The following is a 24849-nucleotide window of genomic DNA, read 5'->3' on the forward strand; positions in this document are numbered from 1 at the left end:
GCCAGCAGCCATGCCACGGGGCATTTGAGGCCGTTTGCCCAACTTGCCTTCCTCCCTTTCCCCATTGCCCCTCAGGGACGCAGCACCCACGCTCGCCCTCCCTCCTCCAGCTTCGAGGGATGGGCCGCGACCAAACCACCCGTGGGCCGTGAGGGCCGCGCTTCCCCGCAACCCCTCGAGGCCCGAGGCTGAGGGGAGCCCACCGAGGTTCCGCGGCCCGCAAAGACTGCAGCTCCCGGCGTGCCCCGCGGCTCCTATCCCGCCCGCCCGCCGCGGGGCACGCCGGGAGCGGTAGTTCCTCCCGCCGCCCCCAGCCGCGAGCCGGCGGCGCCTTTCCTCTTCCGGCGACTCGCGGCGCACGCGCGTTGCTCCCGCCGCCTCTGCCCCAACGGCGGGGGAAATTCGGGAGGGGGCGGCGGTGCTGCTTCTCGCCGCTCCGCTCCTGCGGCTCCGGCGGGTGGGGCGGCCGCGAGGGCCGGGCCGGGGGGTCTCGCTCTAACCGCCGGCGCGGGAAAAGGAGGAGGGGAGCGAGGGGAGCCGCCCGGCGCGAGGTGCGGGCGGGCGCATGCGCGCAGGGGGCCCCCGCCGCCTCCGCCGCCCTCGTGCCCGCGGAGGGGTGGCGTTGCCCGGCGGCCGCTGAGCCCGTCGCGCGGGGAAGGGCGGCCAGCGGCGCTCGGGGCGGCAGCGCGCGCAGCGGCAGGCGGCAGCGCCCGCCCTCGGCCCGCGCCCCGCCGGCAGCGCGCGGAGCCACTGCCCGCCCCGCCGCGAGGGAGCGGCGCCGCCGCCCGGCCTCCCCCTCCCGCCCCTCCTCCTCCCTCCCCCCACTCCTCCTCCCGCCGGAGCGAGCGAGCGAGATGGCGGCCGCCGGGGCTCTGGCAAAGCACGAGCAGATCCTGGTGCTCGATCCGCCCACCGACCTCAAATTCAAAGGTGAGGGGGAGCCCGGCGCGGGGGAGGGGGGCGGCGGGACGGCCCAGCCCGGCGGGGTGTCCCGTTTCGCCTCGGCGTTTGGGCCGCCTCCAGGCGCCTCGTTCCCCCCCTTCTCCTCCCCCGGGCCGCGGTGCCGGGCCCTGCCCGCCCGGGTCCGGTGGGGGGGGGGGGGGGGAAGGGGGCGCCGCCGAGCCGGTGAACGGGCTCGGCCGCCGCCATCTTGGGATCCCGTGGGGACTCGAGAGCGTGTCCGCGGCCCCGGCGGGTGCCGGGCGTTGCGCTAGGGTGCCGCCCGCCCCCCTCCGGCCCCCGCCGGTGCGCCAGACCGGCCCCTGCCTCCGGCGTGTCCCCCCCCGCATGCCGGCGCGGCCGCTGCCGTGTCACCGCTGCGCTCGGGAGGGCCGGCCCTGGAGGAGCGGGGCCCGGGGAGGGGGAGCCGCTCTGCTGTCATTTCTGTGGCCGTGGGGGTCTGCGTGCCTGTCGGTCCCTCTCGGTAAGGTCTGCCTCTGGCTGTAGCGGGCCGGAGAGGCCCCGAAGCTTCGATCAAGCCTCGCCGCCGTGCTAGGGAGTGGCGGGGGAAAGCTCGCTTCACGAGGCTGCCCACACCTCTGGCCTTCTCACCCTCCCGCGCCCCGGCAGCGGACACTCGTCGGAGCCCGGCCCCGGCCCCCGTCCGTATCGCCGCGGGGGATGGCGCGGTTTTGCGCCATCACTCCAGGAGTGTGCGAGGAGGCGATGTGCGGGCACTCACTCGCACCCTCTCCCCGATGCAGCCTGGCAAATGACTCCCCGCCCGTTCCCCCAAGTTGTCGTGTTGCAGGCAGGTTCTCGGTACGTAAACAGGCAGCTCACTCCTTTCCCGGGAATGAGGGAAAGAAATGTGTGCGTTTCCGAAGTTTCTGTGTAGTGGGTAGTGCGGGCCGGCCGCATGACTGTGATAGGCATGACATACTTCTGTCAAAATAGGTCCCAGTTAGTGCTGTTATCATGTGAGGGTTTTTCTTTCCTAATAACTTGGATAGTTGTGAAAAGGAAGGCTCTTCCAAGAATGAGTGATCCATGAAAAGTAAGGGCATAAAGAAAAGCAGGATAGAGTAAGTAGTTTTCAGTAGTGTCCTGCAATTGTATTTTATGCCCATAAGGAGCATGAGGAAAAATTTCATAAGGTTTCAGATTTAGAATCATCAATATTATATATTTTTTAAAGCTGTTAACGTTATCTGAACCTACATTGTAAATTTTCTGACTAGTATCAGCACATGTACTTGCCTAATCCTATAAATATTTCTATTTATTTTCCATTTTCAGTAAAATAGTTTTTCGTTATTTTAGAGGGACAGAGTGGAATTTATGGTGGTGTAAAAATCTTTAAATGAACAGCTAGAACAGATTAATGTTTATGTTAGAGAAGAACACTATTCCCCCAAAATACCTTTGCCTGGCCTGCCTTTTAGAAATAAAGCTTAAGTCTGGTTAAGAGATTTTTAACAAACTATACTTGTTTTATTGATCCATCAGACAGATTTTGGTTTTCAATTTATTTGATCACACATACAGTATTTTCTTGATAGCTTCAATTTAAAAAATTTTAAATTGTACATTCATAGAGTGAAAACCGTAGTGGGAGCTTATCTTTTTCTGTTTTGTGTTGTTAAAATGCTGCCAGGTCTCGCTGCACTCAGATTTCAATACACTGTATTCTTACTGCAAGAACAGGCTGGAGGAAAAGGCATGATTTTTTAATTAAAAAGCTGTGTCTAATTCAAAGCTTTCAAATGTTGAGCTGTCTTCAAGCTGGAAGTAATCCTTATTTATGTGATATGAAACAAAATGTTGATACAGGGAATATAGAATAAATACTAGATTAGAAATTCTGTCTGTATGAAGCCATTGTCAGTCAGTGATCTTTACTGTGTTGTGTGTTTATGTACTTAGAGCATGAAATTTGTATTCTTTAGGCATAAACTTTGGTTTCAGGCTAATGCGTATATTAAGAAAATTTCTATAGAGCAGACTAAGCAAAAACAAAATCTGAAACATAATGAGACTGCAGTCTTAATACTCTGTGGAAAGCACTCTGTTACTGTATTATTACAGTAATATGCTATAGAAAGAACTATATTGAGAGAGCATAGTGCACTCTGAAGAAATATTTTCTAATTGCTATTATTCTGAGGTGTTTAGAAAGGTTTGTGGGTCACAAATTCAGTTCCAAAGCACTGCATTGAAGAATACAGTATTGGCAGAAGGGAATTCTGAGTGTTATCTTTTAAAAAGTAGTTGGTTAGTAAGAGGATGTGTGACTCAGAATAAGTGTAACTTAGTGTAGGAAAAATCATACAACTTAAAGTGTATATTTTTTTCAGTGCAGCTGGTTATTTAAAGGTATTTTATTGGGCCAATTATCTATTATTATTGACTTTAAGCTGTTGTCTATATAACAGAGACCGAGTTTAAGTTTAAACATCTGAACTGGACAATAGTTTTGTTGGTTTTCTTCCCTCAGGAACTTATAATGAATTTGCTGACCTTTAGGGTAACAATGAAATGTGTTAGTATGCCCTTATGCAAACAGTGATTTAAATTAAAAAGTACACAGGATTTATCTTAAGGAGTTGTTGACAAGGCTTTAAATTCATCATTGTCTAATGAAACTGTGTTTCTTTTTAAAATCTACTTTACCCAATCAGCAAGAATAAGGCCTATAATACATTTATTCTGAATTCTATTCCACACAGTTCAGAGGGAGGTCTAAAGAACGTGTCCCATGGTGGCTAACACATTACATATTTCCTTTGGTGACCAAAAGATTAGAATACTGTTTTAATAGTACTTAGCATTCCTAGAAATTTCAGTCATTAACAGTGTTTTGGTTGATTCCCTCTGCTTCTGTGTTAGCTAGATTTCTTTGGGTTCTGGAACAGTCAGGAATACCTGAGGAAAGCCACAAAACAAATAAGTACTTTTCAAAGTGTTGCACAAGTGTAACAAGGGGGAAAATTGTACTTAAAAGTGATGAAACTGAGGCAGTTGATACACTAAGTAATACCACTTTCAGAGACTCAGTATGGAAAAATGATAATTTGCCTTGTGGTTCTTGTATCCAGGTCTTCAGCTGTATTACTCCTGTAGGTTAGCTTTCTTCTGTATTTTAGTCTAATGTATTTTGTTTAGCTTCTCAAACCTGAAGTTGTTTGGGTTTGTTTAGATCTGGATAGGAAGAATTGAAACATGAGAGACTTAAAAGCAACTAATTGGAAGGTGGAACGTATGCAGCTTCTTATGGGGGTCTCTTTCATGTGGCATGCATACAATTGTCAGTAGGTCTAGTTTAAAGTTATGGTAATCGGGAATTAGTTCCTTGTGAGTAAATAAATTTCTTCTTAATGATTTTTAAAAACATTTGTGTAGTTAAATGGCAGCACTTGGTTTTCAGTTCAAAGATTTCTATCATTTTTATGGAAACCTGGTCTTCTGGTCTTCATTGTCAACAAAGCCACTTTTGCAATTGTAAGTAACTTGTATTTAGGTTGGTCTTGGATGATGGTCCTTTTTTAAAAACCTTTGCCACATCTTTACATCAGTCATAAGACATGCTTCTGCAACACCTAATTGAAAATTGACTCTAGTTGATTTGATGAGCCTTGCAGGATTAGTAGACAGTGTTCAGAATTTGAATTTCATGTGATTAAGAGGTCTCTGGCTAGCAATAGTCAGACATTATAAAAGTATCTGAATATTCTAAATTGATATCCTTTATTGAAGTTCTTGTTTACAGGTGTGTGAAATCCAGTTATGTTACCTTTGTAGATGTCTCACAATAATGAGGCACCCTTTTCCTTTTTTTTTGTTTGTTATTACCTCGAGGCTAGAAATAAGTCAGCAAATAAGTAGACTAAAATCAACTTTTGAGCATGTCTGTGTGCAGCAAATTTTCCCTTTGATGGTTTTGAGTTACTAGGAGAGATCAGTATAACAGATGATGTTTAATTTCTGATTATTCTGTTTCATAATCTGGGATTGTTAGCCACAATATGGCTCATTCTGAAATGAAGATTTCAACAACCTTTTGAATAATATTGCTGTAACTTATTTTGTAATCATTACACTGCCGTTGGTAACATTGAAAGACACAGGGTATGTGTTGCTGCAAATCGAGAAGGTGGAATTTGAAGGTAAAAATAGCTCAACGTTAAATGCATCCCCTGCCCTCAAGGTCTGTTGCCAGAATTGGCCCAGGATATCTTTTAGTGTAGGCAGGGTTTGAAGTCCTCAGATGAGATTTTACTGCCTTATTTGTGTGTGTCTTGATTATGTCAAATTTTACACCTGTTTTCACTCTCTTCAGCAAGTTTGTGATGTCCCGGCTTTCTAAGATAGGTTAGAAAAGGGCGATTGAGGTGTCAGTTTTCTGGTATCTTCATGCAAGAGCATTTTTGAAACTAAACAGTAGGAATGCAGTGGAGAAAACCTGGTTGTAAGTGATTACTTAACACAGTTCTGGCTTTTTGGTACTTTGAAATGATTCCATTTAAGTTAATGTTTTTGCTGTCTGAGTATTGTGTAATAACAACGATTGAGCATCCCATAGAATGACTCAGTATTCAACAAGTAGTCTTTGACTTTTTTGGTTTTTTTAAATCCAAGAAGGATTCCTGGAATTGTTTACTCTTCCTATATATGTGTTCTTCTATCCATTGTGTCCTGGCTTAAATATAATATTTGTTGGTATTTAAAATTTGTTTTTTTAATGATAGGTATTAATGAAAATTGAGACACAAAATGGTTGGTGGGAGTGTGTTGAGGAAGAGAAGGAAAGAGAACTTTTTTACCAGGTGTTGCTTACAAGGTGATATTATGTTAATACATACGTCTATCACAGTGTTACAGTACAGTTTAAACTGACTAATAAAAAGGGAGTTGTATTGATCTGTGAAGTCAGGCATATTCTAGGTGGTAGATGATATTTTGGCACATGTAATTTGTCATTTGTTTTAAGATTCAATAATGGAGAATTTTCTTTGACAGAGGTATACAGCAGTGAAGATTTGGAAGTTTTGTCCTTTATCTGCAATTTGTAGAACTCTGTTTTACTTAACATTGCATTTTCACTAAACAGATAAACGCTGTCCAAACCTCACTGTCTTGTACGTCTAGTGTAGTTGCTGGTATAAAAGTTTCACCTTTACATTGTAATTAGTATAAAGTGCCTACTCATTCTGCTTGTTGATAGCCTGAGCTAGTATTCTAGATCACTGTGATACATCATTAATATGGTAAAAAATACTGCATTATACAGGAACACTGTACCATTGTTCAAGGCCAAGTTGAAAAGTAGAAACTTACCCTGAACAGAAGGAGCTATTTTATGCATCAGTTAATAGGCCTGAATATTTAGTGCACTGACTGTCCATTGTGGTATTATAAATTGTTCCTGTTTCAGCTTGACTGTGGTTTGTGAATATGTTTTACTTTCTGTCCAACTTTGTCTTTGGGAGATGTTTGTTGACCAGATCTTTGTGACCATCAGTCATTAAAGGGTTATTACATGCTCAGTTTACAAGCCATAAATTCAAGTTAGAAAAGGCTGCTGGAGAGAACTTGCTGTATATAAAGTGGGAAAAAAAAAATCACTGACTAATTAGATAAGTATTAAATTTTCCAGTGTCAAAGTTGTCAAATTACAAGGCTTTTATTGTCAGATGAGCCAGATAACTGTGTATAAGTTAATTTCTTTTGGAAAAAAATAGGCAAATGACTCTACTATGATAATTTCTAATATGGTTTTGTTGAAAATAAAAATGCAGAAACACAAGTTAGAATGTTAGTAATTTTGTTTTCCTTAAGACTTTAGTTAAGTCTTACTACCTTGCATAGCACTCTTGGCCTCTTTAGCTTCTCTTGCCTCTTAGTGTTGTTGGTTTTGTATCCTATGCAGTTATTTCATTGCATTGTAAACTATTTGGCAATTTTATGGTTTGAAAGTGTTTAGAAATAAATGATTATGTAAATTAAAATAAACATTTTCAGTTTATTTCTATATGAACAAGATCTTGAGAGTTAAGATAGTTTGGTAAGTATTATCCTGGTGTAGGACTTCAGGTGTTTGGTTTTTAATAATATGAGTAAGGAAGAAAAGAAAAAGAAAAATAATTATTTGTCTGAATTTTAAAAATATAGTCACATCAGAGTTTTTCCCTCCCATGTTTCTCAAAATGTGGTCTCACTTGGAGTAATTATTAATTTGACACTTCAGTGCTTGAATAGGTCTGACCTTGATAGTATGCAAAGCCTTAGAGGAAAGAATAATTAAAGATTTGGAGGAAAATGGAACATGGAATAAAATGGAGCATGAGTGTCCTGGGTAGAATGTGCCAGTCTGATCTGAAACCTCCTCCTCTCTCTTGTATCTATTTTTTATCTCTTCTGTGTATCCCCTAAACAAAATCTGATCATATAACTGGATTTACTGGATGTCATTACATCATTTTATGGAATCACAGATTGGTTTGGGGTGAAAGGGACCTTTAAAGATCACCTAGTCCAATTCCCCTCCTATGGGCAGGGACATCTTTTACTAGATCAGGTTGCTCAAAGCCCCGTCCAACTTGGCCTTGAACACTTCCATGGAGGGGGCATCCACAGCCTCTCTGGGCAAGCTGTTCCAGTGTCTCACCAGCCTCATAAAAATTTTTGTCATTATGTCCAATCTAAGCCTACCCTCTTTCAGTTTAGCTCTGTTGCCCCTTGTCCTGTCACGACAGGCCCTGTAAGGAGTCTTTCTCTGTCTTTCTTATAAGCCCCCTTTATATATTGAAAGGACACAACAAGGTCTCCCTGGAGCCTTCTCTTTGACCTGAACAACCCCAGCTGCCTTAGCCTTTCTTCACAGGAGAGGTGTTCTAGCCCTCTGACCATTTTTGTGGCCCTCTTCTGGATGCTGCTCTAACAGTTCCACATCTGTGTTGTACTGGGAGTCCCAGAGCTGGACACAGCACTCCAGGTGGGGTCTCATGAGGGTGCAGTAGAAGGGAACGATCACTTCCTCGACCTGTTGGCCCATCTTCTATTTATGCAGCCCAGGATATGGTTGACTTTCTGGGCTGCAAGCACACATTGCCGGCTCATACTTAATTTTTCATCCACCAGTATTCCCAAGTTGTTCTCCTCAGGGCTGCTTTCAACCCTTTGTCTCCCAGCCTGTACTGATACTGGGGATTACCTTGACCCATGTGCAGGGCCTTGCACTTCATGGAGTTTGCATGGATCCACCTCTCAAGCCTGTCAAGGTCCCTCTGGAGCCATCTGTTTCCTCACTCCAGTCAACATCACCGCTCAACTTGGTGTCATCTGAGACCTCCCAAGGGTGCGCTTAATCCCACTATATCATTGATGAAGATATTGAATAGTATTGGTCTCAGTATGGATCCTTGAGGGATATGACTTGTTACGGGTTTCCACTTGGACATTGAGACATTGACTGTAGCTCTTTAGATGTGACCACCCAGCCAATTCCTCATCCATCTAACAGTCCATCCATCAAACTCGTATCTTTTCAATTCAGAGGTAAGAATGTTGTGGAGGACTGTATCAAAGGCCTTACAGAAGTCTAGGTGGATGACATCCATAGCTCTCCCCTTGTCCAGTGATCCATCATAGAAGGCCACTAGGTTAGTCAGGCATGATTTGCCCATGTTGAAGCCGTGTTGGCTGTCTCTAATTCTTTGTCTTCCATATGTTTTGAAATCTCTTCCAGGATGGTCTGTTCCATGATCTGAATATTGATTATTTGATACAGAGGCATTTGCAAAACTAATAATAAAGTTGCAGATAAGAGCTGACTGGAGAAACCTAAGGTGGAGAAGGGATAAACTGTAAAATAAACTGCAGCACAGCTGTTGGGCTATTGGAGGCTTAATAAGGACATTTCTAAAGGATGGACCAGTGTCGTGTTTGAACTTGGTTTAGTATCTTCATTAATGGCCTTGGTGTGGGTGGGTACTGTGCTGGTAGAGCTGATTAATGCAGTTTGGAGATGTGGTGAACATGAAAAAATATTGAGTGATTGATGCATGTTAATAATAGAACTGCTGTTCTCATTTTAGTTGGAAGTGATAAAGAAGTAAAAGTAGAGGCTAGTACTTAATCACAGGTTTATTGTGAGTGTGAAATAGGGCAAATATGAGACTAGTTTTATAGTGAGGAAAGTATTAATGCCAAGGTTTATGGCATTGATGAAGCTTTATCTGAATGCATCCCTGGCAACACCTAGTCAGAGAAAATGAACCCAAATGGGAATGGTGCAAAAAAAAAAAAAAAAAAATTATTAGCATAAGTGAAGTAGAATAGCTTGGCTTGTTTATCTTGGCAAAATGAAGCCTGAAAGGGGATCTGATTGCTATCTATAAATATATCAGAAGAGATAAGCACTGGGGAAAAGAAGAGCTATGTAGGCTAAAGGGTAGGATTGGTACAAAAATGAATTAGCATCAGTTGGCTATGAATGTATTCAGATCGTTAGAAACCAGTTGAATTTCAGATCTTAATTATGTCAGTTTCAACCAACCTTCTAAAAATCAGGTGGGCAAAAATAGTTTTAAATTCACCAGATACCATCTTATAAAACGGTTTGCTTCATGTGGACTTTACAGGGCTTCCCCTAGGTCACGAGGTTATAATGTTCTTGAAAGTTTGGTAGGACAATGGTGGTACCTAATTATGTACTTAAGCTAGAAGCTGGTATATTATGTTACATTCCAAGACATTAGAATAGCTTGACTGAGAAGTGTTCAATGTTTTTTTTTCTTTGTAAGAAGGGATGCTCATAAATTTAAAAATCATACACATAGAAGTAACTGTTCCATAGGTGAACTTAGTAGATATAATTCATAGGAGTATGATGTTGATTCAACATGTTTAACATGTTAACAGTATGATGTTAATATGGCCACTAAATCTAGTAGACCCAATGAAGGTAGAAGCTGTTTGGTTTTTAACTTGGGTATCTACTAGACATGTTCCATGTTGCAGCTCAAGTTGGGACTCTAGCTGCTTCTACAGCGGTGAGCTGAATGGTCACAGAATCAGAATCAGAATTGTCTAGGTTGGAAAAGACCTTGAAGATCATCCAGTCCAACCATTAACCTAACATTAACAGTTCCCAACTACACCATATCCCACAGCGCTCTATCAACTCTACTCTTAAACACCTCCAGGGATGGGGACTCCACTACCTCCCTGGGCAGCCCATTCCAATACCTAACAACCAGTTCTGTAAATAAATATTTCCTAATATGTAGTCTGAACCTTCCCTGGCGCAATTTGAGGCCATTCCCTCTTGTCCTGTCGCTTGTTACTTGGTTAAAGAGACTCATCCCCAGTTCTCTGCAACCTCCTCTCAGGTAGCTGTAGAGGGTGATGAGGTCTCCCCTCAGCCTCCTCTTCTCCAGACTAAACACCCCCAGTTCCCTCAGCTGCTCCTCCTACGACCTGTGCTCCAGACCCTGCACCAGCTTCGTTGCCCTTCTTTGGACATGCTCGAGTAATTCAATGTCCTTTTTGTAGTGAGGGGCCCGGGGAGTGTGGCTGCATTAGCTCAGCCTAGTACCATGTTGTAGTGAGGGAATGAAGTTTGTGATCCTGTCTGAGTGACAAGACTGTGATGGAATGCAGCTTTTATTTAAAGCAGGTGTTTGTTTTCCTGAGTGACTGTAGGATATGCTGTACTTGAATTTCGGAGATTTGGTAGATGGAGACCTGTAGTCTGTGCTTCTGGAGGATGAAAGGTCACCCTGAAACTGAAGTGAGCTGTTTGTGTCTTTGGGAGTTATTCCAGTATTAGCTAGACCTGTCTGTAGGAAATTTTCATGTCTGATATATAAGCCTATTTAGACTGGGCCCTGTGTTATGTGCTGAAGTTGGACACTGTCTAACAGTCAAATACCTGAAACTGGGTTTTTTTGGAAGAACTTTCTGGGCTTTTGTCCACACTGGGAGAAGTGTGAAATTGATTTATTTTTAAAGTTACTTTGTTAACACTGGTGGGATACTACTTTCAACTTGTGAAAACCACAAAAGCTCTGGTGTTCTGTTTAATGTTTGAGTCTGTCCTCTGATAGTGTTCTTGGAGCACACTGGGAAAAGTGCTAGGTAACAGCTTTTGGTCAGGTCTTCTGTGGAAAGACTGTTTTTTCTGTGCCACTACAGCTGTCATCTGAGATGATTACAAATATTTTGATTACTGCTATAGAGTTTGAAGAGTATCTTATATGTTGCAATTCAGATCAGAAAGGTGTATCCGGTTGGAAATTTTGTACTTGAGGATGCATACATATTTTAAACTGCTGAATATTTGAACATTTTAAACAGCAGATCTGGGCTTTTCAGCATCATCGAAACCTTTTGTAAACTATAGCAGGTTAAAATACAAAGCAAGTTTAAAGGGAAAAAGAAAGGGAAAAGTTACTTGTTTATTTAGTTTTGTTGTTCAAATCTGCTAGTATTCTTTGAAATTTAAGAGCCTTTTTAATTATCAAATTGATTAGGTATCCTCCCTTATGCAAGTAAAGAGAAGAGTTGCTCCAGCAGGAAGGGTTTGTAATACAGCCCTTACTGAACTAAATTTTTAATACTGCTTCTGTACTGAAAGATTGCTTTTACATATTACTTGGTTGTTTTAGGACTTTGGGGATAATTTGCTGGTTTAAATGTTCATGTTTAGCAGTAGTAAAATGTTTCTACTGCTTTTGTTATTTCTGTAGTGAGAGTGCTTTGGGATGCATAATATTATATCATTAGATTGTTAAGACTATCCTGGTAGAATTACGAGCCACCAAATTTAGTATGCTCTTGATGTGTATTTGGCTAGAATAACAGTGTATCCCAATAAAGCTAGATTGCAAGTAAGTAATTCATAATAATGTGGACGTTAAGTTTGAGTTACAAAGATGCCTTTGAGGTTAGTAACATGGCAGTTCCTCAGTAATGGCACTCTTCTGATAGGAAAAATATCCAGAGTAGACATATGACTGAACTGGATGCTGACTGCTATGTTTTAAAGCTTAAACTAAATACAAGCATTAATATATTTGGATAAAGTTATTCCATGTTATACCATCTTACTAATACTGGGTTTTGTTGTTGAGGCTAAACAAAACATTGTCATATTTAACATTAAACACAAGACAATCTCCTTTTAGCCTGTATTTTATCTAATATATAAAGTAGATATTGTTGTCTTTGCCAGAATTCATGGTAATCATCTGTGGCTGTACTTTACCATTGAGATAGATGTTTATTGCATTTTTACTATTTTTTGGCAATTAGCAACATGTTGGTAACAAGCTGGAGTGAATACGAAATTTTGATCCAGAAAGAAAATGTAAGAAAACAAATTGTTTTGTCTGCTTTGAAGTGCCACTCCATTGTATTCCTGTCTTTTGTGCATCAGACTGGCAAGCAAAAGGTTTCAATTCCTGTTTCACATAAAAAGGAAGCCTAAAGAAGGATAGAAGCAAGGGCAGGTAGCCTGGGACGGATACAGGGAAATTCTCCGAGCATCCAGGGATCAGGTTAGGAAAGGTAAAGACCTGATAGAATTAAATCTGGACGGGGATATCAAGGGCAACAAGAAAAGCTTCTGTAGGTGCATTGGTGATAAAAGAAAGACTGGGGAAAATGTGAGCCATTTGGTGGATAAGGAATTGGCTGGATGGTTGCACTCAAAAAGTTGTGATTAATGACTCGATGTCCAAATGGAGAGCAGTGACGAGTGACGTTCATCAGGGGTCGCTGTTGGGACCAGATGTTGTTTAACATTTTTGTTGATGACGTGGACAGTGGGACTGAGTGCCCCCTCAGCAAGTTTGCTGATGACACCAAGCTGTGTGGTGTGGTCAGCAAGCTGGAGGGAAGGGATGGCATCCAGAGGGACCTGGACAGGCTTGAGAGGTGTGGGCCTGTGCAAACCTCATGGAGTTCAACGTGGCCGAGTGCAAGGTCCTGCATGTGGGTCATGGCAATCCCAAACACAAATACAGGCTGGGTGATGAGTGGATTGAGGGCAGCTCTGCAGAGAAGGACTTGGGGGTCTTGGTTGACAAGAAAGTCAACATGACCCAACAGTGTGCGTTTACAGCCCAGAGGGCCAATCATATCTTGGGCTGCATCAAAAGAAGCGTGACCAGCAGGTTGAGGGAGGTGATTCTCCCCCTCCATTCTGCTCTTGTGAGACCCCACCTGGAGTGCTGTGTCCAGCTCTGAGGCCCCCAACATAAGAAAGACATGGACCTGCTTGGGCAGGTCCAGAGGAGAGCCATGAAGATGATCAGGGGTCTGGAGCACCTTCCCTATCCTCATACAGGCTGAGAGAGTTGGGATTCAGCCTGGAGAAGAGTCAGGAGAGACCTTATAGTGGCCTTGTAGTACTTAAAGGGGGCCAACAGGGAAGATGGGGAGAGACTCTTTATCAGGGAGTGTAGGAATAGGACAAGGAATAATTGCTTTAAACTGCAAGATGTTTGATTTAGATTAGAGATAAGGAAGAAATTCTTTCCTGTGAGGGTGGTGAGAGACTGGAACTGGTTGCCCAGAGAAGCTGTGGCTGCCCCCTCCCTGGCAGTGTTCAAGGCCAGGTTGGACGGGGCTTTGAGCAGCCTGGTCTAGTGGAAGGTGTCCCTGCACATGGCAAGGGGGTTGGAACTAGATGATCTTTAAGGTCCCTTCCAACCCAAACCATTCTGTGATTCTTGTACCACCCGCCAGTAAAGCATGCATGCCAGCATCTACACAGTCACCTCTCTTGAGATATGTAGCCGTATATAGGTTCTGCTTGGCCTGTTGACAGAGGAAGATAAACTCTTAGGATTAAAAAACGGGCATTGTTTCAGTATTTTTTGGAAGAGAAGGAAAAATCTTTGACAGATACGTCATCATCATGGATGCAGACAGTATGTCATTGTGGGGAGCTCAGATAAAACATGATGTTACCCTTGGTAAACATTGCTAGCCTAGAATCAGCCTTCAGGAACTGTGGACATTGAGGTGCGTCACCTTTCTTGTAAAGCCTTTTTTGCATTCTGTCATTTACATGCAGGTTGATGATAAAACTAATAACTGTTTCTCAAGGGTAGAATAAGAAGTGACATATTCTGCATTATTGCTCTAATATATGGATATCTAGCCGAGGGCCATGTTTTTTTGTAGGTATTATTAATTTTGTATCTTCATCCACTGTTTTACTTTAGGAAGCATTTCTTTCCAGAACAGGTTGTTAGGCATTGGAATGGGCTGCCCAGGGAAGTGGTGGAGTACTCATCCCTGGAGGTGTTTAAGAGTTGGGTTGACATAGCGCTGAGGGATATGGTGTGTTTGGGTACTGTCATTGTGAGGTTAATGGTTGGACTGAATGATCTTCAAGGTCTTTTCCAACCTTGATGATTCTGTGATTACCCTGATCATTGAGACCTATAATGTTGATGTATTAATCCATGAAACCTAAGCTGTTATGCTTCATAGACTGAATAATTTTAACAGAAGTGGTTTGTTAAGAGTTGGAATTTTTATTCCAGTTGAAGAAGGTATTTGAATGATCATGGGTTTGATGTTTTGAGAAGAAGGAATTATGTTCATTGGTAACGCATGTTATGGATTCTCTTCAGATTGTTTTCACAGGGGTCTGAATATTAATTTCTTTAAACTTATTATGGAAATAAACAGCATTCCTCTCACTTTCTTTTGTGTCAGCAGTGTCACCTATGATTTTTTCAGAAAACACTGTAAAATTCTATTTGGAGCAATTAAGTGATTTGCATATATTTTAAGATTAGTTTTCTTATCTGAGAGTCAAGGTAGTTTTGACTTGCTGCAGAACACTGGTCTTTCATTTTTAGGCATCCTTCCTTCAGTGCTGGAAGATATCAGGTCAGGGAATACTTAAGTAAACTCAATATACCTAAGTCCATTGGCCCTAATGGAATGTACTCACAAGTGCTGAGGGTGCTAGCAGATGGAGAAACAGGCTGACAGGAACCTTGTGAGGTTCAACAAGTGCAAAGTCCTGCACCTGGGGTGCAGCAACCCCCCCAGGCACCAGTACAGGCTGGGCTCTTGAGCAGCTTGGCAGAAAAGACCCTGGGGGTCCTGGTAGGCACCAGGTTGGCTGTGAGCCAGCAACATGCCCTTGCTGCAACAGCCAGTGGTATCCAGGGCTGCATTAGGAGTGTTGCCAGCAGGTGGAGGGAGGTGATCCTTCCCCTCTGCTCAGCACTGATGAGGCCACAGCTGGAGTGCTGGGTCCTGCTCTGGGCTCCCCACTGCAAGAGAGACAGGGACATACTAGAGAGAGTCCAGTGAAGGGCCACAAAACTGATGAAGGAACTGGAGCACTTCTCCTATGAGGAGAGCGTGAGAGAGCTGGGACTGTTCAGCCTGGAGAAGACTCAGGGGAACCTCATCATCATATGTACCTGAAGGGAGGGTGCAAAGAAGACAGGGCCAGGCTCTTTTCAGTGGTGCCCAATGACAGGACCAGAGACAATGAGCACAACCTGAAACACAGGAGGTCCCTTCTGAACTTCAGGAAATGCTTTTTCTTTGTTTACTGTAAGGATGACTGGGTGCTGGCAGAGGTTGCCCAGAGAGGCTGTGAACTCTCTATCCTTGGAGATATTCAAAAGTTGTCTGGACATGGTCCTGGGCAACTGGCTCTGTGTGTTCCTGCTTGAGCGGGGGGTTTGGCCCAAATGACCTCTGGAGGTCCCTCCCAACCTCAACCATTCTGTGATTGCTGTGTCAAATGATGGGAAAGAAAAACACTTACCTTTAGGCTTAATTAAAAAATTTTTATTACATCATACAAATGGAGATTACATGGGGCTATGTTAATTTGCCTTTATTCCATTGTTACTTCTAATTCTAGCAGAATGAGTTGATGGAGATCTTACTCCTCTGTTCCTGTCAGGTCTGTCGTAAAAGTCAGCTAACTTGTTCTCAAAATTTGTCTTGCTGGCTTTATATTATTATGCTAGTTTTTATCCTGCTGATTTTAACTCCCTTCATCTTTCATTAGGTCTCGAATTGGCAAATGCAGTAAATTATTTTTCTTTGCCTGCCCAGCCTGACTTTAAGGTGCACTGAAAGAAAAGTACCCTGCCTGAGTTTGTTTCGGTAAAGATGCCTTGAAGTGCTCTGTATGTTTCAAGTGCTTTTGGAATTTCAGAGGTGATGAAGCAGTTGTGAAAAAGCATCCCACTTAAAGCATATAATCCCAATAGTTTTTGAAGTTAGCACTGTAACTTAAACATCTTAAGGAGTTTGGATTCCTTTTGCCAGTCTGTGTACTTTTTTTATGTGTACTTATATTGTTTTTAGATGTGGTTGAATATCTCACTTTACTGTGCCAGTTTACAGCTTAGATAAACTTTAGTTCTGTGCACGAAATAGTGCTTTCTGGCAGAGTCATCTTAGGTATTAGCTTTATAACAGCTACAATTCAGTGTCTTAAATCAAAGGGGACAATAACACTTAGGCTGTTTCATCTGAAATGCTGCTGAATTTGTTTAATAATGCATGCTCATTTTTGTACAACTCTACAAGTTAGCTGCCTGCTAATTATCAAAGATTTTATGTTATTTTATAAAATGATAATTTCTTGTCCAATTTTAGGTAGAGGTGATATTCTGTGACAGGCTCTGTGTGTACCTTATGGCAGCCTTAGTAATTCTGAATGGAACTTCTTGATAACCAAACCTGTCTGCTTCTCAGAAGTTCTTTGTTTGCTCGATACTAACAGTGATCTCAACTTTCCCAGGGTTCTACAGGCTGAGGTTTGTCTAAGCTCTTCCTTCTCACCTTAGAAAGACATAATCAAGTCATAATTTTTTCCCTTACGTTTGACCATCCCAGGCGGTAGGAAGTTGACTTTTGGAGCCAAGGAACTGAAGGAGACCTGAATTTGAAGAGAAAATTATACTGTTGATCAAAAAGATCTCTGTGCAAGTCCTACTTGTCCAGTAATACATACTATTTTGTTTTTACTGCAGTGTAACTGGCAAGCCTGTGGCAAGCCAGGAAACTTGGCACTGTGTTTCAGCAGTGGAAACTGTCTCTGCAGAATCTGTGTCATTTTCTACTGCCCACTAGTTGCTGTAGTCTGAGATGCATAGTTGCCAGAGGCAATCCCAGCATTAGTGCTGCAGTGGCTGCACTGTAAAATTGCCGAAATAGAAATTCAGTACATAATGGTTTTGGACTTCTCTAGTATCTCTGAATGTGATTAGGCAGGTGTTTTCTAATACCTTCGTAAGTCAAAAACCCAGGAAAGATCTCTGCATCGATTGTCACTGCTCCATTCAAAACAGTTGAAATAACCTTGCACTCTCACAACTTTTATTCTAGGAAGATGCTGTAATTGGTGTCTTGAACTTACACTTCTAAGTGGGTTGCTGAACTCCCTGTCCCTTTTAAAGTAGCTCTGACTCCCAGAGGTTGTTAGATTGAAATTACAGGTTTATAAAGCAGTGATCTTCTGTCATTAGACATCATAGTTACATCAATATAGCTTGAGGATTTTATTAAATTACCACAGCTTCTGAAAACCCTAGTTGCAGATCCAGAAGTCTTTAAGTTGTGCAAATACGACATAGTCTTAATCAGTTTACGGTGGAAGTATTTGACAAACAAAAGTAGATGAGTACTTAGGAGGTATTTTGTGTGGTGGGTACAGTTAGACACGAGCCCGTCTGAGGTTTTAAGTGCTCAAATTAAAAACCATCTTTGGCCTGATTGCCATGCAAGCAGCAAGATGTTATTTTTGAGAGTATAAGGCTGTCCTAGTGTAGCTGTGTTTTCTGAGATGAAGTTGGCATCCATTTGACCATCTTGATGCATGTGCAAAATGCCTGTATCCATCTTTGTTCTTTTCCTTGTTTAGATGTGGCCTGTGTGGCATGGCCTAAAACGTTTCTCCTTCCTGGTTGTCCCTCTCCCCCCACTTCTCTTGTTTTTTGCAAGGAACTGTCATGATTTAGGGTTTTGCACTCAGGCTGTTAGTACCAGCTTGTACTTTTTTTTTTTCTGCACTCCCCCGAGGGTAATGGTATTTATGTTTCTGTGAGTGGGAACTCCAGAATCCTCTTCTGCTGTTGCATGGTTTCTTTTTTGAAGCATATGTCATGCTACTTTAGATCGTGCAGCTCCTCTGAATGGTAATAGATACATTTTTCTGATTTACTATCTTTGTGTCTGCTCCTTCCTGTCCATACTCAGATCAGTGCTGTCTGTCAGTGCTGACTACCAAAATAGCTGGGTTCTGCAAAAACAGTGAAATTCAGTCATCTTTTCCTTTTGTGCACCAGTTTGTTACCCGCTACGTATTAAATTTTATGGTTGCGAGTCTTGAGAGTCTTTATACCTCTTTTTTTTCTTTAAAGCTTTTAGAAAGCAGGTGACAGAAGGGTGCTCTAGACCTTAAAAAAGATTTCAGTCCACTCTGAAAGAAACATCTGACACTAAAAAATGTCCCTGAGCTAAAAGCTCTTTTTTGGGAAGTATTCAGGAAATGCAAAGGAGGTCACTGCATTCATGCACCTGGGGAACAAAAGCAGATTTTAAAAAAAAAAATATCTGTGGTGTTAGAACTGACAGTAAATATCAGAATAGTCTGAAGAGTATTTTGAATCCTGTTATTATTATGCGCTATGAGGGGACTTTTCATGTCTCAAAAGAAACAGAAAACCTTTTTTAAAAAAAGTTTAAAAAACAGTTTATCGTCAGTTTATAAATTCACTGCTTCTTTGCCTTGAAGTAAGCTATTTTTGCATAGCATAGCTCCTTTTCTTGATGACTGTGCCTTTCAAAATGAGCCTCTGAACTGAGCTTTTTTTCCATTGAGCAAAGATTCCTTAGTAATAGTAGTTGAGAAGATTGAGAAGCAGAGCTCCCCAGGTTTTCTAGAGTTGCAGTTAAAAAGAAAACAACACACAGCTTTGAAAGCCAGATTTAAGGTGCTTGTATACCACTGGGCACTGCAAAGACAATGCCTAGATGGTTATTACTAAAGCTCTCAGAATAACTTCTTTAAAAATGTTTGTGTAGTTTGAAAAAATAAATATTTGGTCTTTTCTGAGTGTATCACTAGTCTGAGATTTAGAGGATTATTCAGCTGCCTGATTTTAGTTCCGCTTGTGGTATGGGTGATGGGAGTTATTTTTGGATCACACTCTATAAGTAAATGCAACTGGATCCTGCAAAAGGCATCAAGAGGCAAGTGGCAGGAAACCTTGAAGTAGTTTTGTAAATCTTCCTCTTGGGGGCTGTGTCACATTTGCTTAGATGGAGAGGAGTGACTATTTCATCCACTGTATAAACCAGATTAGAAGTGAAGCTTCGGACAAGTAACAGTTTCTGTTTTCTCTAAAGGGTCTCATTGAATGTAAACCTAGCTCAAATGCATCTTCATCTACATCTCAGTAATTCATGTTTTAGTCCTTTATTGATTTGTATCTTGGTGTTTTGTGTCAAGGTTCTGTTTAGCACACTTTTAAAATCAAGGATTTGGAATGAGAGTTACAGAAGCAAAGACATTGGTCAGATAGTGAGCCCTCTAGTGTAGTAACATGTTTGATAGTGGACAGTGCCATTTCCTTTAGAGAGTCTGACACCTCTGTGGAATAAAGTGTTCAGAAAATAATTGATTTCCTTTGTCTCATGCAATTAGTCATTTTGTTGTACCTTGCCGCTTGTTCATATCACATATATTTTTCATCCAATTTAATCTAAAGTTTGCTTGCTTTCTTTGTGTTTTTTGTTGTTGTTGTTGTTGTTTTTTGTTGTTGTTTGGTTTGGTGTTTTTTTTAATGGAAGATTGGCTGTTATGTTTTCAATACTGATGAAAATTATTCTGTAGTAATTTAATGTGTATTTTTTAAAGAACAGAAGGTTCTTAAGTTAATGTACACATGAAATATTATTGAATAAATTTCATGTTCACGTGAAGTTCTTTTTTCTAAGTTACATTCTTCTAGTGCCTGTGCAGTCTTGCTTTCAGATGACACAAGCATAAGGGAGATTAACACATCTGAAAACACTGTGAACCTTACTTGCTTTTTGTGCTGTTACTGTATGGCATCACATAGAGATGATCTCTCTTGGAAGATGTGCTTTTGCAGCTTGACGTTGAAATTATGCCTGTTGTCCAATCCAGTCCTAGAGGCAATTCCTATCCTGATGGTTTAACATAAACACAGTTTAGAGAATATGCTGCATTGAATACGTAAATACGACAACTACAACTTATTTTCTATGGATCAGTTAGAGTATATGCATAAACAGAGTATCATCTCCCTTGTCTGTTTTAAAAGATGAGGTGGTTGTCTGTTACTGTCAAGACTGTGGTAGCTCAGAAATGCAACAGAAGTTAAAATCTCAAGAACGGTAGTTTGTTTCAATATCACAGCCTTTTCTTTCTTGAAACAGTTGAAAGACTTCCAAAGTACATGTTGCCTCTACGCCTAAATTAAAATTGAGCAAAATTGACTTTTGCATATGACCATTACCTTCTAGGTATTTAAAATGTTAAGAATGATTTGGTAAGATTAGCATATGTATGTATGAACTTCTTGGGCTAGCAGCTTGAGACTGTAATACTGTTTAAGAGTTATTTATTCATTGCTGTAATGTATATTATTAGAACTAAGGTGGTAGAGTGTGCTTTGCATGTAACAGTATATGTGCTTGACAGATGTAAGGTTTAACTTGGGTTTAGAAGTTTGTTGCCATCAAGTTAGATTTTAAGAGTAATTTGTACCGTATAAACAGATTTCTTTCCCAGAGATACATGCATATTTAAAAAACCAACCTTTTTTTCAGGTCCCTTTACAGATGTAGTAACTACCAATCTTAAACTACGAAATCCATCAGATAGAAAAGTATGCTTCAAAGTGAAGACCACAGCACCTCGTCGGTACTGTGTGAGGCCGAACAGTGGAATTATTGATCCAGGATCATCTGTTATTGTTTCAGGTAAAAACAGATATGTGCAGTTGTGCTTTAGACCTTTTTAGGCCTTTCACAAAGTTCCCTTAGAGAAATTTGAAGTTTGTCAGCTTTTTAAAAAATAAAACTGTTCTTCATTAGGGTAATGTCAGTTTGATGTAGAGCTGCAATGATCTGTGACAAATCTTCCATACAGAAATATTTGCTGTTTGTCACATTTCTCGACAGCTCTCTAAAACGGTGGAAAAGAAAGTTGGAAATGGGCAGTGATATTAACAGTACCTTTGCCTTCAGACTACTATATTCATGCTTTATATTTTGAAGTAGGGTATTGTTTGACTGCTCTGATGTGTTTAAAGTTTAACATTTGACTGTTTGTTGCATTTAAAATTAAAATTCATTCACAATTGTAGGCCAGTTGTTTTGACCATAGTATTTGGTGCTGGACTCTATTGTTTCATAATTCTTCCATTTATCACAGTAGTATATGTTAAGTGGTAATCATTAAATTGCTTTAAAAACCCTGTATTTTCTGTCTTTTTAGGTAGGTGGAGCAGTGTGTAGCCCTTAAATTTGGAAAAAAATCTTGTGTGTTCCACTGTAGAGAGAGTAATCTGTAATCTGTAAGGAGAGATTCTCTCCTTATTGTGTTTTTGTTTTTTGGGTAAGGGGAATAAAAAAACAATCCTTACTTTTGAGCAGAGTGTGAGCCCTGAAGCCAGACAATATTTTCTTTTTTTTTTTTCATGAAACTCCATGCAGGTTTGGCTTACGTACTTCATTCTGACAATCCACAGTGTTTTAATAGCTGGATGTGTAATGGCCCAATCCTATACTGGACTGTACAATGTCAAAAAGACCAGGTGTTAGTAATTGTGGGAGCAGACATTCTCAAGAAAATGGGAAATGACTAGGTATCATTCTTCTGATTTGGTAAATGATCTTTGTAGGTGATTCTCCCAATTGTTTTGAGGTAGGAATCTCCAAAATAAAGGGGATTCTCAAGCCAGTGGCTGTAAGAGGTGAGAAACTCTTTCATTTCTCTCTACCTACTGTATTTCCCAATTTGGAGAGAGGGGAATCCTCTTTTTATATGCTGTGGTTTTATAGGTTATGGCGATTACAAGCAGTACAGCTGTGAGCTCCAGGATCTCCCAAGTCTAGAAAGCTGATTTTATAGAACCTTTTGAGAGCTGCAGCAAAGCAAAATGCAAACATGGGGCAATCCTCAAAGCTTTTCAGATTCATATCCTTACACCCTTTGGGAAGTTTAAAAGAAGCTTCTAGTGATATGTTCAAATGTTGCAAGGAATAACTCAGGAAAACTTTATGATTGATTAAAAACATAGGGTAACTTTCCTTGTAGGAGAGACATCAGTTTTCTAACCTAATATGATCTGTAGAATGTGACAGAGGGGATGTCGCCCTCTATGTCAGTGACCAGCTGGAGTGCATGGATGAGGAGTCGACTGAGAGCTCATGAGTCAGGATTAAAGGACAGGAGATATTATAGTGGGGGTCTGCTACAGGCCACCTGACCAGGCAGACCAGACCCTTTATAGACAGACAGGAGTAGCTTGATGTTGATAAGCCCTGGTCCTCATGGAGGACTTCAGCCACCCTCATATCTGTTGGAGAGACAACACAGCAGAACATAAACAATCCAGGAGTTTCCTGGAATGCACTGATGGTAACTTTGTTCTCCAAGTGACAGAGGAGCCAATGAGGAGAGCTGCTATGCTAGACCCTTTTCTCACCAACAAGGAGGAGTTGGTGGGGAGTGTGAAGCTCAAGGGCAGCCTTGGCTGCAGTGACCATGAAATGATGGAGTTCAAGATCCTGAGGGCAGTGAGGAGGGTGCAGTGCAAACTCCCTACCCTGGACTTCAGGAGAGCAGACTGTGGCCTTTCAGGGATGTGCTTGACAGAGCAGCATGGGATAAAGCCCTGGAGGGAAGAGGGGCCCAAGAAAGCTGATTAATATTCAAGGATCACCCCCTCCAAGCTCAGGAACAATGAATCCTGACAAAGAGGAAGTCATGTAAGACTGCCAGGAAGCCTGCATGGATGAACAAGGAGCTCCTGGACAAGCTCAGACACAAAAAGGAAGCCTACAGAGGGTGGAAGTAAGGACACTAGTCAGGGATCGGATTAGGAAGGCCAAAGCCCTGAAAGAATTAAATCTGGCCAGGGATATCAAGGGCAACAAGAAAAGCTTCTATAGGTACATTGATGGTAAAAGCAAGACTAGGAACAATGTGAGCCCTCTTCGGAAGGAAATAAGAGAGCTGGTTACATGGAATATGGAGAAAGCTGAGGTGCTTAGTGATCTTTTTGATTCAGTCTTCATGGACAAGTGCTCCAACCACACTGCCCAAGTTGTGGAAGGCAAAGGTGGGGATTGGGAGCATGAAGAACCACCCACTGTAGGAGAAGATCAGGTTTGGGACCATCTGAGCAACCTGAAGGTGCACAAGTCTGTGGGACCTGGTGAGATGCACCTGTGGTTCGTGAGGGAACTGGTGGATGAAGTAGCTAAGCCAGTACCCATCATATCTGAGAAGCTGTGGTAGTTGGGTGAAGTTCCCACTGACTGGAAAAGGGGAAACATAACCCCCATTTTTAAAAAGGGAAAAACGGAAGACTTGGGGAACTACAGGCCAGTCAGACTTAACCTCTGTGCCTGGTGAGATCATGGAGTGGATCCTCCTGGAAACTGTGCTAGGATATGTGGAAGACAAGGAGTTGATTGGTGACAGCTAATGTGGCTTCACTAAGGGTAAATTGTGCCTGACAGATTTTGTGCCTTTCTATGGTGGGGTTACAGCATTGGTGGAGAAGGGAAGAGTAACTGATGTCATCTACCTGGAGTTGTGCAAAGGTTTTGACACTGTCCCACATGACATCCTTGCCTCTAAATTGGAGACATATGGATTGATGGATGGACCATTTGGTGGATAAGGAATTGGCTGGATGGTTGCACTCAAAAAGTTGTGGTTAATGACTCGATGTCCAAATGGAGAGCAGTGACGAGTGACGTTCATCAGGGGTCGCTGTTGGGACCAGGTGTTGTTTAACATTTTTGTTGATGGCATGGACAGTGGGACTGAGTGCCCCCTCAGCAAGTTTGCTGATAACACCAAGCTGTGTGGTGTGGTCAGCAAGCTGGAGGGAAGGGATGGCATCCAGAGGGACCTGGACAGGCTTGAGAGGTGTGGGCCTGTGCAAACCTCATGGAGTTCAACGTGGCCGAGTGCAAGGTCCTGCATGTGGGTCATGGCAGTCCCAAACACAAATACAGGCTGGGTGATGAGTGGATTGAGGGCAGCTCTGCAGAGAAGGACTTGGGGGTCTTGGTTGACAAGAAAGTCAACATGACCCAACAGTGTGCGTTTACAGCCCAGAGGGCCAATCATATCTTGGGCTGCATCAAAAGAAGCGTGACCAGCAGGTTGAGGGAGGTGATTCTCCCCCTCCATTCTGCTCTTGTGAGACCCCACCTGGAGTGCTGTGTCCAGCTCTGAGGCTCCCAACATAAGAAGGACATGGACCTGCTTGGGCAGGTCCAGAGGAGGCCATGAAGATGATCAGGGTGCTGGAGCATCTCTCTTATGAGGACAGGCTGAGAGAGTTGGGGTTAGAGATAAGGAAGAAATTCTTTCCTGTGAGGGTGGTGAGGCACTGGAACAGGTTGCCCAGAGAAGCTGTGGCTGCCCCCTCCCTGGCAGTGTTCAAGGCCAGGTTGGACGGGGCTTTGAGCAGCCTGGTCCAGTGGAAGGTGTCCCTGCACATGGCAGGGGTTTTGGAACTAGAGCATCTTTAAGGTCCCTTCCCACCCAAATTGTTCAGTGATACTGTTCTGATACTGCACTGTTCTAATACTGTAATGATAGGATAAACTTTTAGTGTTGCTTGCCCTGGACAGTCC

General features: G+C 42.4%; 1 protein-coding gene across 1 annotated transcript in view; it reads left to right on the plus strand.

Annotated features, from left to right (window-relative positions):
* The first annotated feature begins 746 nt into the window (after positions 1 to 746).
* Positions 747 to 24849, plus strand: part of VAPA (VAMP associated protein A) — a 35466-nt gene continuing 11363 nt past the window's right edge. Inside the window, exons 1-2 of the mRNA XM_074899229.1 lie at positions 747 to 930; positions 20797 to 20949. Coding sequence (XP_074755330.1) covers positions 855 to 930; positions 20797 to 20949 — 229 coding nt within the window. The 5' untranslated portion in view covers positions 747 to 854. The remainder of the gene's footprint in view (positions 931 to 20796; positions 20950 to 24849) is intronic.

The sequence above is a fragment of the Athene noctua genome, chromosome 2 (genome assembly GCF_965140245.1).
Source record: "Athene noctua chromosome 2, bAthNoc1.hap1.1, whole genome shotgun sequence".
Classification (NCBI taxonomy): Eukaryota; Metazoa; Chordata; class Aves; order Strigiformes; family Strigidae; genus Athene; species Athene noctua.